The sequence below is a fragment of the Lactuca virosa genome, chromosome 4, assembly GCF_052849685.1.
Source record: "Lactuca virosa cultivar CGN04683 chromosome 4, Lactuca_virosa_CGN04683_v6, whole genome shotgun sequence".
Lineage (NCBI taxonomy): Eukaryota > Viridiplantae > Streptophyta > Magnoliopsida > Asterales > Asteraceae > Lactuca > Lactuca virosa.
The window spans coordinates 132,742,566-132,758,500 of record NC_136429.1 but is presented as its reverse complement, the minus strand read 5'-3'; the positions used below and the strand labels follow the sequence as shown (position 1 = coordinate 132,758,500).

The 15,935-nt window shown below is 40.7% G+C and overlaps 1 protein-coding gene and 1 non-coding gene across 2 annotated transcripts; one reads left to right on the top strand and one right to left on the bottom strand.

Annotated features, from left to right (window-relative positions):
- Positions 1–13,214: 13,214 nt before the first annotated feature.
- Positions 13,215–14,966, bottom strand: LOC145105051 (uncharacterized). The gene is made up of 2 exons (XM_079042185.1): positions 14,584–14,966; positions 13,215–14,466 (listed from the first exon to the last, which is right to left on the bottom strand). Exons 1-2 carry the CDS (start codon positions 14,964–14,966, stop codon positions 13,215–13,217), a joined length of 1,635 nt encoding a protein of 544 aa, XP_078898311.1.
- LOC145110135 (small nucleolar RNA R71) lies at positions 14,521–14,627 on the top strand. Its single transcript, XR_013709515.1, has one exon. It is a non-coding gene; the product is annotated as a small nucleolar RNA R71 (small nucleolar RNA).
- Positions 14,967–15,935: the final 969 nt, after the last annotated feature.

The window sequence follows — 15,935 nt, the reverse complement described above, 5'->3', positions numbered from 1 at the left end:
TCGGTTAAGTTGGCCAGGTTTTTGGCCAGAGAACAACTCACAACGCCTCCCTCACATGGCAAAGGAATTTCTATTGGGGGTGGCAGCTCAGGAGAAGAGAATCCTTCACTTCTTGGACTCCAGAAAGAGATCGATGCTCTGAATCAGAAAAATGTTGATTTAGATCAGAGAAATATTGAGCTGGATATCAAGGTCGCAGACCTTCAGACTGAGAATACAAAGCTCAATATTCAAGTGGCCGAACTTATCGAAGACAAAGCTCTGAAGTCGAAGCAAATTACTGATCTTCAGACACATTTTGGCTTACTGACCGCCAGCTACTACGATCTAAAGAAGAAGCTGGAAGAAGAATTTGGCGACAAATTCAAATCATCCGTTGACGAGCCAAAGATCTATCCTAGCGTCATTGATCCCAAAACAAGTCAGCCACTTCGATCAGTGATGTGGCCCGCTACTGCTCAAGTAAAGCAGGTTCCCGTTCTTCAAAATTATCCAGATGGATCTCTCGCATCCATGAAATACTGGGTGTTTGATGAATCTGTTGCTGCTGCTGTCATCAAGCTTAAAGACGATTGTATCCGCTTGTATGACAAGAGGGATTTGCTTCAATTGGGCAAGTGGGACATACATCAACTCTCCATTCATCAGATCAAGGTGGCTGAAGACATTTTTAAGCCCATTGCAAAGGAGTACACTTCGATGGTTGCTGAGATTATCGAGAAAGAGATGTGGAACGGAGCTATGGGAAAATCCGATGTGTTGGTGGTCGACAAAAGCTGAGTCCAAGCTAGCACCAAACCAAGGGGGAGATTGAAAGGTCCAGTAAATGGTTTGGTCTAGGCTTTCATTGTATTATGTTCAGTATGAGTTTGTAACACAGTTTGTGGGTTGTTTAAGTGTTTTTGTTCAGAAAGTGTGTTTATGACCGTAAACAGAGTTTACGGCCGTAAACACGTTTACGACCGTAAACCGAGTTTACGGTCGTAAACCCTGTTTCCGGTCTTGTTCAGTATAAATAGTGGAGGTGTAGGTCATTGTGTGGTTGTTGATGCCATTGCATTTACAGAAGTGTTCCATCGAGTTGTACCTGACGTTTTTCTGAATATAAACGTGTGCAAGCTCGATTTCTTTTCATCTTATTCTTCTTTTGTGATTGTTTGTTGCTTGATCATTGGTAAAGATCCTTTTCAGGACCTTACAGATAGTCATATTTGGGAAAAGCTTCCACTTTTACAGAGAAACAAACATACAAAACAGTCGGGTCTTGGTGGAAGACTACTTTTTAATACTAGTAGAAAATATAGGATTTTATAGGAGTTTTTCAAACATATACAAACATTTACATTGAACATTTACAAACATTTTCATCAAACTTATACAAACATTGACACTAAATACTTATGAACTCACCAGCTTAAATGCTAATCTTTGCTTTCAAAATAACTTGTATTCTCAGGTCACCAGTAGACAGGTACCGATGATAGGTTTTGAGAAAACGGAGCAATGTTCAAGACTCGTCTTTTATTTTGATTATTCATTTTTGGTGTCTTATTACTATTAAAGAACACACTTGTATGAAATTATACTATTAATGCAATGGATGATGTTGTTGCTTATTTACTACTTTGCATTGTTATGATACTGTACATGACGTCCTCCACCCCCGAACATTTCCGCCGTTCCGGTTTTGGGGTGTGACAGATTGGTATCAGAGCATTGTTTATAGTGAATCGAGTATATCAACCCATAAAAGATATACAAACTATAAACACATAGGGATTAAAATACTCTGACCAAGAGTTTATACTTTTAAGTACTAAAATACTTAACTAGAAGTATACATAATTACATACCTACATACTTACTATAGAACAGTTTCATACTAGAACATAACAAAAGTATTATGATTGTTGAACATCACAAGTAAGCTCAGGGATGTATGGTCAGTTCTGGGAGTGACATAGCCTGATCAACTATGTTGGTCCGAAAAGTGATTAGCATATGCCGAGAATGGTTGTGATGTAGCAACAAGTCTAAAAACTTACCAACACTACTACAATGAGAACATTAGAACATAACATAAACTTAAAATACTATAGGAGAATTTTGTGTTACTATAATTACTTATTTGAGAACTAAACATGTCTTTGTTAGTATGTCAATAGTTGCTGAGTGGATACACTACGGTTATATGTAACTAGGGTGTCATAGACTTAGAATCTGTGATCTTTACTTTACTTCATGTTCCTTGTTTGGTTGTGGACTTAGAGTTAGGATCACTTATTCGAAGGTCTATCCTGTTTTGGTTACATATGACTGGTATGCACTACGCAAATGTTGGAGTAACTGATAAGGATCATCTTATAATTATCTTAGTTAGTACATCTATTAACTATTTCTTTTACCCCTACTTCTCGCGTAGATAACATGGTTGGATTCCATATCCCCGGAGACCCGTACTTCCCAAATCAGGGCAATGCTGGATGGCTTGATGAAGAGCCAGAAGATGATCATCCCATCCCTTAGGATGATCACCTCGCATAAGGCTTTTCGGATGGTTCTGACTCCGAACCAGAAGTCAACAACCTACCTCAAGAAGTTCAAAACCCAAATCTCAACCCCGACCTGCATTTCAAGGTCCCACACCCTTGTGGGCGACAAACTTGAATCGTTGGAGTAATGAACAGGGTCAACCATTACCCTTAAATGGAGACCGAAGCTTTTACAATCTCAGCGAAGGAGGCTCAGCTGACCGAGTCCTGCCCATTATGGTCCGCAGGATTGCTCGGAATAATGAGCAAGGTAGAGCAGCCATCGACCGAGTCATGGAAATTGACGCTAACTCTGGCGTTAACACGGTCCGCATTCGCCAACTCGAAGAAGCCATGGAAAGGACTAGGAGAACCAATGAGGCTCTGCAGGAACAGCTAGCTGCATCCCAAGTTGAAGTCATAGAACTTCGAGTGCGTCAGAGAGCTCATGAGCGACATCTTCAAGACATAGTACGTCAATTGGTAGATCTGAGGGTTCGCCCGAGGAATACCCGTCGCCAGTAGAAGATGTCTGACTCATATTTTCTTTTGGTTTAAGGATTAGCCATTCGTATCAGTGCTCTATGAAGCACTTTTCTGTAAAATACTCCTGTCATTCAAGTACTTTAACTAGACTTCTAAGCTGTCAAAATTTTACTACTTCTGATATGATGTAAGACCTACTCTTAGGTTAATTTTTCCCCAAACTAATTACATCCTTAATATCAATGATATTGGCAGTCACCTAATCTTTTGTAGAAATCTTTGTTCAAATACTTTCATTCTTGTAATTCTAGAACTCTATGGAACTCATACTCTTATCTAGTTGTTGAACTATGGCCATTTAGTTCATGGGACTCATTCATTAACTTCACTATTGAATTCTTATCATTGTACTCATCTTTTAAACTTATAGTTGAAAGATGCCTCCTCGTAAGTCAACAAGGCGTAATCCTCCGATTATTCCAACTCAAACACCACCTCCTCCACAATTCGATACGGCAGCTCTTCATGCTGCGGTAGTTGCGGCTGTTGCTACAGCGATGGCACAATACCACAACAACCAGGGTACTAGTGGAGGTGGGATAGTCGTTCATTCCATACCAGGTGATGTCATTGTGCGCTCGCGAGAGTGCTCTTATAAAGATTTCACCAACTGTAAACCCCGAGTCTTCAATGGAATCGGTGGAATCATTGCTCTGTCGTAATGGTTCGAGAAGACGAAATCGATCTTTGAGATCTGTTCCTGTACGGAAGGAAGCAAAGTCAAATTTGCTGCATGCACCTTCAGTGATAGAGCCCTGACGTGGTGGAATAGCCATGTCAAGTCACTAACTTTAATAGTGGCAAATGCAATGGGCTGGGAATCTCTTAAAAGGCTTATGATAGAAGAATACTGCCCGAGGGACGAGGTTCAAAAACTGGAACAAGAACTCTGGAGCCTGACCATGAAGGGCTTCAACATAGTGGCATACACTGCCAGATTTAGCGATCTGGTGGCACTATGTCCCAATATGGTTCCCAACGAGGGGAAGAAGATTGAGAGGTACATTTGGGGGCTGGTGCCTCCATTTCAGGGGAATGTCTTAGCTTCAAACCCCACTACTTTCGATAGTGCCAAGCGATTGGCACAACGACTCATTGATCACGGAGTCCCTACCCCGACAACGACAACAACCCTGGCTATCGCAGAACCCTCCAAAGCCGCGGACAACAAGCGAAAGTTCTGGAATAACAAAAAGGGCAAGTCGGCGCAGAACTCTGCCAAGAAGCAGCAAGTTATGGCTGTTCATGCCGCGATTGCACCTGCTGCTACTGCGCCAAGGAAGCAGTATACTGGAAATCTGCCCAAGTGCAACAAGTGCACCTTCCATCATAATGGTGCCTGTCGGGAAATGCAGTGCGCTAACTGCAACAGGAAAGGGCACACTGCGCAATTCTGCAAGGCTCCGGCGAGGCCAACTAACCAAGTCCCCAGCATTGTTGTGGGCCAGGCTTGCTACGGTTATGGCAAGGTTGGTCATTTCAAGAGAGACATATTCAACCAACAACGAGGACTGGCAGAGGCCGACCTACCATTAGCTCGGGAAAACTATAGGAAGAAAACTCCCAAGATAATCTAAGACTCATAAGGTCAACTACATCACACAAACTCAACCTTGGTGACCATAGTACCAACCCTTAGGGCGCAAAAAACCCTATTTCTAGGACACCAGGATCCCGATCCCTAGAAGACCATTCAAAAGGCCCCGCCAAGAAAGGGCCCGATAACTCATAGTCTCCGATTAACATAAGGAACTAGTTTTGGACATTTCACCTTCCATGTGCTCAGCGCTCATAAGTGTCAGACCATCGAAACTCTAGAAATCCCACATGTCGAGATGAAGGTAAACAAGAACCCACATCCCGAAGAGAAGCATGTGTAATGGACATTGACAAGGTTTGGGATACCCACTTGCTTCTAAACGAGTATTCATATAACAACAACTACCACTCGAATATAGGAGTTACACCCCTCGAGGCCCTGTGTGGCCAGAGGTGCAGATCATCCTCTTTTAGGCTGAGATGGGAGATACCCAACCGACAAGATGACAAACGCCCAATAGCACACTCACTAGATCCAAGATTATTCGAGAAACCACACAAAGGATGGTACAAACCCAAACACAACACCAAACATCGTAACCCCGGCAAAAGAACTATACAGATAGCATCTTAAAACCTTGAAATCCCAAGTAGGGAATCAGGGTATTATTTGAGAACTCCTCTCGGGGAAGAGTGAATCGAGTGAAAAAAGGAAAAGTAAACTAAATCCCCGATGCAGCAGACCATTCGAGATCCTCGCACGGATCGGTCCGATAGCCTACAAACTCCAACTACCCTCCAAGCTTAGTGACGTACACCCCGTGTTCCATGTGTCGAACCTAGGGAGTGTTTATCGGAAAAAACCCTCCCAAGTTCCACTAGACAAGACTAAAGTGAACTAGAACCTCCTAATCATTGATCAGCCTATCAAGGCAATGAACGAGAAAGTTAAGAACACAAAACAAAGTCGCATCCCGATTGTGAAGGTTCGAGAGAACGCTAGACGTGAGTCGGAATTCACTTGGGAACGCGAAGTCTAGATAAATCAAAAGTACCTTCATCTATTCCCATATTCATGACCCTATCTTTCGAAAGAATTTCGGGACGAAATTCCCTCTAACAGGGGGATGATGTCAAAACTAGCATTTTGACTAGGAAATTTCGTCCTCATGTAAGCAATAACTATTATGAGACTTGTGCTAACACATTAAAAGTGTATAATATGAGTTCCTAATGAGCCATGTAGTGTTAGAATGCAAATCTCTCCAAGTATGTGAAATCTCTCCAAGTATATCGAATCTCTCCCAAATCTCTCCAAGTATGTGAAATCTCTCCCAAATCTCTCCAAGTATGTAAAATCTCTCCAAGTATATCGAATCGCTCCCAAATCTCTCCAAGTATGTGAAATCTCTCCTAAATCTCTCCAAGCATGTGAAATCTCTCCAAGTATATCGAATCTCTCCCAAATCTCTCCAAGTATGTGAAATCTCTCCCAAATCTCTCCAAGTATGTGACATCTCTCTCAAATCTCTCAACGTGTCTCAAATCTCTCTAAGTACCTTCCTCAGTCGAAAACAACTCAAAACCGGAAGAGGAAACCCAAAAGGACCCTCTTGGTCCGGAACCCTCTTGGTCCTGAACCTCTTGGTCCGGAACCCTCTTCGTCCGGAACCCTCTTGGCCGGAACCCTCTTGGTCCTGAACCTCTTGGTCCGGAACCCTCCTGATCCGGAACCCTCTTATCTGGAATGCCTTCTAAGCGCCAAGAGGAAGCATCTTCGGAACCTTCCCCCCCCCCCCTTCGGAACCTCTGAAGTGACTCCGGAAGACTAAGGCTTGCTCCGGAAGGACCTTGCACCGGACAACTTCGCATCTCGGAATGCCTCGGTTCGGACCTACCCGTTTCGCACCTGACTCCGGAAGTGAGGATTGATTTCGGAACTCGCCCAGCGCCTCCGGAACTCCTCTATATGCACTTCGGACCCTCGCATACTTAAAGCTCCACTCCGGAAGTTGTGATATAGCTTCGGAATTCGCATAATGGCTCCGGAATTCACCTTTTAGTCCCGGATTTTGGACTATTTCGGACCTTTTCTTCATTTTGGGGTATTTTGAGGTCGGGAATCCCACCAAACTCGTATTTTTCTTAACTGAGACCCCTAAAACCTCTATTTTATGCCAATTTTAATTATTTAAATCGTATTTTCATAAAATAAAAGTTTAGGATTTAGGAAGATCTTATCCTAAATCAAGATAAGGACAAAGAGGTTGACCTTGTGATGTGATGCTAATTCCTCATTTCCCATGCAAATCCCAGATAAACACACATTATCCATAAGAAAATAAGCTTTACCCACCAGCTTTCCATGCAAATGTCAAGTCACCCTTATCCTCCCTTATTGAAAACGTGAACTACTCTCTCACTTCTCATATCCATATTCAACAAACTCCTAAGAACACTCTCATTTTCTCTCAAATACTCCTCCCAAGAGCAAAGTTAAGGATCTTGCTGGAAGCAAAATTCTCAAATCTTCCCTGGTGTTTTCTAAAGTAAGTTCTCCACTCATCTAAGATTTTATATAATCTTCAAGATGAATCCATATTATTTTACTCATAATAATATGTGATAATCAACCTTAGGACAACATTCTTCCCAGAGGAGTTCCTCATCTCAGCCAAAAGTTTAAGCTTGAGATCTTCACTCCATAACTCCAAACAACTCCTCAACCAACTCAATGTGAGCTTCATACCCCACCTTTTTCCATGTTTTAATGTTTTTGGGGGAGAGTACAAGTCAAATCTTGCCTAAATACTTGAATAATTGCATGTATACGTATGTTTGTATGTGTGTGTGAACTATTATTAAATTATTATTTTAGTAATATTCTCATAAACGTAAGATTTCACAACTACATAAAGAACATAGGATACTTTGTGTACAAAAGAGCCTCCTAACTATTGGGTGTGTCCAACTTAACCCATTTATCTATGCTTTCATTTCTAGAGATAAAAGTTATAAAAAGGGACCCTGATAAGTTTACACTCTTTCTAGTAATTTTTTTAAAAAAAAAGGAAACTTGGTGACTATTTGCAAACTATCAGGGAGTATTTTATAAATATTCGATATAAAAGTTTGCGTCAAGAAAATATATAAATAGAGCCTTTATGACAGAATTATTTGCATGTCATAAACTGTTGTCGTAAAACCTCCAAGAACATAAGTAATGTTCTATATGTCATAAAACAGAAAATGCGTGTCATAACCGGCAGTTATAAATTTACACAAATTATAACTTGACACTTTTTCCTCTTGACTAAAATGACTTATTTTTCAATAAACGAAAAGGAACGGACACGAGCACCCAGTTAACGAGCACAATCAACGGTATGGAACGAGAACGATATTTCTATTCAATGAGTACGAATTTCATTATTTATCTAACAAATAATGGATCTTTAACGATTGCTCAAAAGGTTGTTAATATTCTAGTCAGACAAATCTCAAAAGTACCTAAATGTCTTTTCCAAAACTAGGAGGGAGAGCGGGAATTTGTGTATAGATCTATACGGGGTTGACACCCCGCACCTTCGTTGTTCGCTACAGCTAGACAGGCCAGTCTAGGGTGACAAATGTCTTTTCCGAAACTAGGGCGCCTGAGAAACGCCAAAACGGGCACTCCGTCAGATTAGTATGGTTATAACGACTCACTAGAATATGTTATATTAACTAGAAATTTATGTAAGGAAAAACCTCATAAATAAATTTTGGCACGTTGTGTCGACCGTCCTATACATTATAAGTGATGGTCCGCATTTGTTGCGTTGACTGTCCTTTTTCATAGCGTAGAACGTCCACAATTGCCATGTTGATTCTTTCTCCTAACAAGTATAGAGTCGTAATACTGCTATTTTACAAATTAAAAAGCATAGGACCCTATGGAAAACGTTTGTAAACGATTTTGAAAACAATAAACTAACCCACACATATGCATAGTTGGAACTAGAACTTACGAATATTTTATAGCCGAAAATATAGGATTTTCTAGAGAAAACGATTTTCTACGATTTCGATAACGATAAACTAGAACGCACACTCAATTTTACTCGATAAGAGGAACAAGATTTTCAACCATATTCTCTTTTTGAAAATAAGGGATTTTTTTGGAAACGGTTGACTATTACTGTTCAAAAGAACTATTCTCGTACATAGCTCATTTTTTTTACTACTTACACTACTTTTCAGAATCACTCCTTATAAGGATGAACAAAAGTAATGACATGTACACACATATATCCATGATTTTCAAGGCAAGACTTCAAACGATTTCATAGAAAATATCGGATTTTCTGAAAGTACAATGAGAACGATCCTAAACAAGTGTAAACGATTTTATACATAAATGCTTATGAACTCACCAACTTTTTAGTTGACGCTTTTCAAAACGACTTGTATTCTCAGGGATCTAGTAAGCAGGTAACAAGGGACGTGGATGCAAGACTGTTTAGCTGTAGTTTGGATTTGTCTGCTCATGTCTCTTTTGTGTAACTCGAAGAACAAATACAATATGTAAACAATGTAAGTTTGTTATCTCAATGTATGATGTTTGGATTGCTCTATTTCATTTATATTCAATTGTTATGATACTGCACAATGAAGTCACCCGCCTCCGGACGTTTCCGCCATCTGGTCCGGGGGTGTGACAGTACTCGCCGAGTAGGCGTACCTACTCGCCGAGCAGATACGCGAATCCGCGATTTTTCGTGATTTAAAAAATGGACTCGCCGAGCAATTATATAGACTCGACGAGTTTTTCGTTCTGTTTGACAAAAATTTGAATTTTTAAATTTTATGCCACCAACCCCACACTTGAACATTGCTCGCCCTCAAGCAATCATTTTAAGCACAGAAAAAGATTAACATAGCAGTTCTAAAGAAAAATGAAAGTAAAATTGAAAAAGAAAGGTAAAAAGAAAGCAAACTCTAAACTCGGGTTGCCTCCCGGAAGCGCTTCTTTTTTAAGGAGTCATTAGCTGTACTCCTTCCCGCTTTACGTTTCTGTAGTTCCTCCCAGAAGCAGCCCTTTTTCAAGTCCTTCATATTTTGGGACTCCTTCTTCATATCTCTTCACTCGATGACCATTAACCTTGAAAGGGATTCCATCTTTTGATATAAGCTCAATAGCTCCATGTGGAAAAACTTGCTTTACTACAAATGGACCATCCCATCTTGTCCTTAGCTTGTCCGGAAAAAGTTTTAACCTTGAATTGAAAAGTAACACCTTTTGTCCTTCATGAAAGTCCTTATTACCCTTTAATCTTTTGTCGTGCCAATTCTTGGTCTTCTCTTTGTATATCAAGGAACTAGTGTAGGCCTCATTTCTAAGCTCTTCTAGGGCATTCAATTGCATTAACCGGTTGGTTCGAAGTTCAGCCAACTCAAAATTGCACATCTTTAAGGCCCAAAAAGCTTTATGCTCTATTTCAACCGGTAAGTGACAATTCTTTCCATAAACTAGCATATATGGTGTAGTACCAATAGGTGTTTTAAAAGCTGTTTGAAAGGCCCAAAGTGCATCATCGAGTTTATCCGACCACTCCTTCCGATTTCCTCCAACCGATCTCTCCAAAATCCTTTTCAACGCTCGATTCGTCACTTCAGTTTGGCCACTCGTTTGTGGATGATAAGATGTCAAGAACCTATGATGTACCCCATATATTTTTAACACTTTTGCTAATTGATCATTTGCAAAGTGAGTGCCTCGTTCACTAATGAGAGCTTTAGGGACTCCAAACCTTGAGAATAACTTCTTAAGAAACCGCACCACCACTCGAGCATCATTAGTTGGTAATGCTTGTGCCTCCGCCCATTTCGATACGTAGTCTACTGCCACCAATATGTATTTGTTCCCTTTTGACATTGGGAAAGGTCCCATAAAGTCAATCCCCCATACATCAAATACCTCACATACTTGAATACTATGTTGGAGCATTTCATTTCGGGATGATATGTTCCCCGCTCGTTGGCACGAATCGCATTCTTTGACATATTGAGCCGCATCTTTGAAAATTGTAGGCCAATAAAACCCAATATCAAAAATCTTCTTAGCCGTGTAATGCGCTCCATGATGTCCCCCGGCGGGCCCGCAACGGCAGTGTTCCAAGATTTCCCGACTTTCTTTCCCGAATACGCATCTTCTTATCATTCCATCTGCGCAGCTTCGGAAAAGGTATGGCTCGTCCCAAAAGTAGTATTTGATTTCTGAAAAGAATTTCTTCTTTTGTTGTCGAGTTAAATCTTTTGGAATATATTCAGTAGCTAAGTAATTAGCTATATCCGCAAACCATGGCACCTCCCCTGCTATTACTAAAAGATACTCGTCGGGAAAATCATCTCTAATTTTGTCTTCTTCTAACTCCTCCAAAAGCGGGTTCTCTAGTCTTGACAAATGATCGACAGCTACGTTTTCCATCCCCTTTTTATCTTTTATTTCAATATCAAACTCTTGTAAAAGTAAGACCCAACGTATCAATCGGGGCTTAGCATCTTGTTTAGCAAAAAGATACTTTAGGGTAGAATGGTCGGTAAAAACTATCGTCTTGGATAAGACTAAGTATGGTCGGAACTTGTCAAATGCATATACCACTGCTAGCAACTCCTTTTCGGTAGTAGTGTAGTTATCTTGAGTTGGGTTCAAAGTCTTGCTTGCATATTAGATAGGTTGAAAATGTTTATCAACCCTTTGTCCCAAAACAGCTCCCACCGCATAGTCACTGGCATCACACATAAGCTCAAAAGGAAGATTCCAATTTGGGGCTATCATAATAGGAGTAATGGTTAATCTTTCCTTTAATAACTGAAATGCTTCATGACATTCTTTAGAGAAATCGAATGGAGCATCCTTCAAGAGCAATTGAGTTAATGGTCTTGTGATCTTCGAGAAGTCTTTAATGAAGCGACGATAAAATCCCGCATGGCCAAGAAAACTCCTTACCCCTTTTACTTTTGTTGGAGGGGGTAACTTAGCTATTGTGTCAACTTTTGCTCTATCCACTTCTATACCCTTCTTTGAAACTTTGTGACCCAATACAATTCCTTCCTTTACCATGAAATGACACTTTTCCCAATTAAGGACAAGGTTTGTCTTCTCACATCTATCTAGCATCAAGTCCAAATTAGATAAGCAATCGTCAAAAGATGACCCGAACACCGAGAAATCATCCATAAAAACCTCCATAAACTTCTCAATCATATCGTGGAAAATGGCCATCATGCACATTTGGAAAGTAGCCGGTGCATTGCATAACCCAAAAGGCATGCGTCTATATGCGAATGTTCCACTTGGGCACGTAAAAGTGGTATTCTCTTGGTCTTGTGGGTCGATTGGAATTTGAAAATATCCCGAAAATCCATCGAGAAAACAATAATATAAATGACCGGAAAGCCTTTCGAGCATTTGATCTATGAATGGCAATGGAAAGTGATCCTCGCATGTGGCGTCATTTAATTTTCTGTAGTCAATGCAAACACGCCACCCGGTTACTGTCCTTGATGGAATTAACTCGTTATTTTCATTGGCCACCACCGTCATTCCTCCTTTCTTTGGTAGCACTTGCACCGGACTCACCCATGGGCTATCGGAGATTGAGAAAATGATTCCGGCCTCTAGTAGTTTAACCACCTCCTTTTTCACAACTTCTTGCATGTTCGGGTTAAGTCTTCTTTGGCGTTGTACTACAACTTTAGCTCCATCTTCTAAGTTAATCTTGTGAGAACAATAAGTTGGGCTAATTCCTTTTATGTCGGTTATTTTCCATGCTATAGCACCTTGCCTCCTCCTTAGTACACCCACAAGACTTTCTTTCTCATGTTTGGCCAAATCAGCAGCTATAATTATAGGTTTTTGTTGGCCATCTTCAAGAAATGCGTACTACAAGTGATCTGGTAGTGCTTTTAGTTCATATTTTGTGTTCTGAATGCTAAACACGTCGAGTCCAGTTAGGGGACTCGTCGAGTCCTGGGTAAAATTCATGACTGATCAGGCTTCTTCGAATGGACTCGTCGAGTCGATCGGGGCTACTCGGTGAGTCGGGTATTCTGTACTTCTGATCAGATCATTATACTCAGCTTCCTCGAGAAATCTCTCTATTTCTAGCAGGTCTCTTTTAGCATCAAAACCTTCTTCAAGGGTGACGGTGGGCTTGTTTTTCTCATCTTCATTCCATTCCTCCATTAGCTCTTCCAACATATCAACCGAAAATGACGTGTCATCGCTATTCCTTGAATGCTTCATGGCTTGATCAACCCCAAAAGTGACTGATTCGTCTCCCACCCGAAGAGTAAGTTTAGAATCTCGAATGTCAACTATGGTGCTTGCGGTGTTTAGGAAGGGTCTTCCAAGTATGATCGGGACTTGAGGATTTGCTTCCATGTCTAATACTATGAAGTCCGCGGGGAAAACAAACTTATCAACCTTTACCAATAGGTCTTCGCATATTCCCCTTGGGAATGTGACCGTTTTATTTGCGAGGTGAATAGCCATTCGGATTGGCCTTGGCTCTGGAAGATCTAATCTCTTGAAGAATGAGTAGGGCATAAGATTTACACTTGCCCCTGAATCAACAATGCATAAATGGTTTCTAGGTTTCCGAATTGACAAGGAAAAGTGAGGCTTCCCGGATCACCCTTCTTCTTTGGTAGCTTATTTAACATGGCAGCTGAACAGTTTTCATTTAAAACTACTTTCTTCACTTCTTCCATCTTTTTTCTATTCGTTAGGAGTTCCTTGAGAAATTTTGCGTATTTGGGCATGTGTGCAACCACCTCTATGAATGACATATTAATTTGAAGAGCCTTTATGTGTTCCAGAAACCTCTGGTAATCAACTTCATTCTTTTCTTGTCTTGCTCGAGCTGGATATGGCAGTGGAGGTTGATATGGCTTCACAGGAGGGTTTTTATTATGTTCAGGTGGGGGACTCGTCGAGTCCGTAAGGTCGACTCGGCGAGTCGGATTGGGAATTTGTGATTCTTCATTTTCTGCTTCTTCCTCTTGCACCTTGTTAGGGTCTTCTTGCTGAATAGGGGCCACAGGAGTTATAATCTTCCCACTCCTAGTTGTCACGATATTTATATGTGCACCTTTTGGATTACTTTCGGTATTACTAGGAAGTCCACCCGGTCGTCTCTCATTTACTTTTTGCACAAGTTGGCCCAGCTGCTTTTCTATGTTGAGAATGGATGCTTGCTGATTTCTAAGCAGAGCTTGTTGATCTTTCATCATGATTTGGTGTTCTCTCAACATATTTTGTTGATCTTTGATTGCAGCATCGGTATCACTATGTCTTTTTTCGGACGCGGCTACGAATCCTGTAAGCATGTCTTCCAAATCTGACTTCTTTTCATACACCGGTTCCTCCTTTTGATAAAAGCCTCTATCTTTTTGCTTATATTTTTCCTCCCTTGCCTTTTTATACTCTTCATAAGGTAGCCATTCTTTCTTGGGTTTTTGCCAATTGTCATCATACCTGTCACCACTTGAATAGCACACTTGCACTTTTCGGTTCCCGTTTTCATCAAGGTCGCAATCTTTAGTAAGGTGGGGCCCTCTACAATTTTCACATCCCACTCTTATGGCATGGATGGATTGGTCCATCTTAGTCATCCTTTGGTCCATGCTTTCTAATTTTTCCATCATTGTTGCCATGTCATCCGTAATAGAATTCACCGCCCCTCGAGTCATGTCATTCCTTGGGTTGTGATATTCTCTAGAGTGCTTAGAGAATTCTTCAATTAGAGCCTTTATTACTGGGGGTGGTTTCTTTGTGAGTGGTCCTTGCGAGTCAAGGAGTTGCCTGGTCGTCACATTTACTCCATCATAAAAAATGGAGACTTCTTGTTGGCTGTTTAGATCATGATGTGGGCAATTCCTTAGTAAACCCTTGTATCTTTCCCATGCTTCATAAAGTGACTCCCCAGCTTGTTGTTCAAAATTGGCAATGGCTTTCTTCAATTTGGCTATCTTTGATGGAGGGCAAAACTGATCTATGAATTCTTCTTTCATTTTAGTCCAAATAGTGATGGATCCTGGAGGGAGTGATTTCATCCATTCTTTCGCGGCTCCTTTAAATGTGACTGGTAGCATACGTAGTAGAACAGTGTCGCGATCCACATTAGGGACATTAAAGTAATCGGCTATATCGTTGACCTCGTCTAGGTGCTTGTATGCGTCTTCATGATCCTTCCCGTAGAATGGGATTTCTTTAAGTTGAGCAAGTATGTGGCCTTTAAGTTCAAAAGTGGCAGTTGCGGGAATCGCGGGTTGCACAAGTCCCGGGCCGGTGTCGTCACGCATCCTTTTCTTCCATTAACCCATGGGAACTTCATCGATGTTAGCCATGGTGTTAGCTAGTTCGCCCTATATGTCGCTTCCTCCTTCGGATTCGCTTTCTTCTTTTTCGGATTCGTACACGATATCGTCCTTGTTCGGGTCTTCGTCCGTCTCTGAAAATATGCTGGATTCTCCCACTCTCTTATCCTTTTTCTTACTAAAAACAGATTTGAGATTCTTCAATGGCGAATTCTTTGATGTTGCGGTTTCTCCTACGGTTTTGCCTTTGCTTTTCTTCAAGGTTGCTTCCGGGTCTTCAAGTGGTGGAATCAAAGGTGTGCCTCCTCCTCTGGTCATATACGAACTGCAAACAAAACAGAAAACACGCGTAAACAGAACAAAAACAAACTAAAAACGAAAATTGGAAATCAGCTATGGACTCGCCGAGTAGAGTCGAGTGCACTCGGCGAGTTCAAGGCTAAAACAGAAAAAAAATGTAACTAAAAGACCTAATTCTTAAAAACTTCAAACTTATTCTAATAATTAATTTACTAAAGCAGTAACTTTGTGCAAGATGAATCTCACACAAAGGATCGATAATACTAGAAATTAGAATTAATTCTTGAACCGTTCCCCGGCAACGGCGCCAACAACTTGTTGTATGTTAAACAAACTAGTTTTATTCCTACTTTTTAATGATGAATTTGACACACAAAGGCAGTGGACCTGTCAATTGGTGGTATAATTTAGCAAGCAGGATATCGAACTCAGGGAACGGAAATTAATCTAACTACTAAAATTACCTAAAACAAATAGTAAATGAAAGGGTTTTCTCTAGTTTTGCAAGACTAGAAACTTAACTAAAATTTAACTAACACGTAACTAACAGCTAGAAGCAAGTAAAAATCAACTAAATTCAATAATCAAAGGGGTTTCTGTTTAGGTTCGATTCATTTACTCATATGGTTAATTTTATGGCAATGCAATGGATTA

Excerpts from the sequence above, each read along its gene's own strand:
- LOC145105051 (XM_079042185.1), bottom strand. The coding sequence starts at position 14,966 with ATGCGTGACGACACCGGCCCGGGACTTGTGCAACCCGCGATTCCCGCA. Across the intron at positions 14,467-14,583 it reads TTTGAACAACAAGCTGGGGA|GCAACTCCTTGACTCGCAAG; the intron begins GTCACTTTATGA and ends TGTGACGACCAG.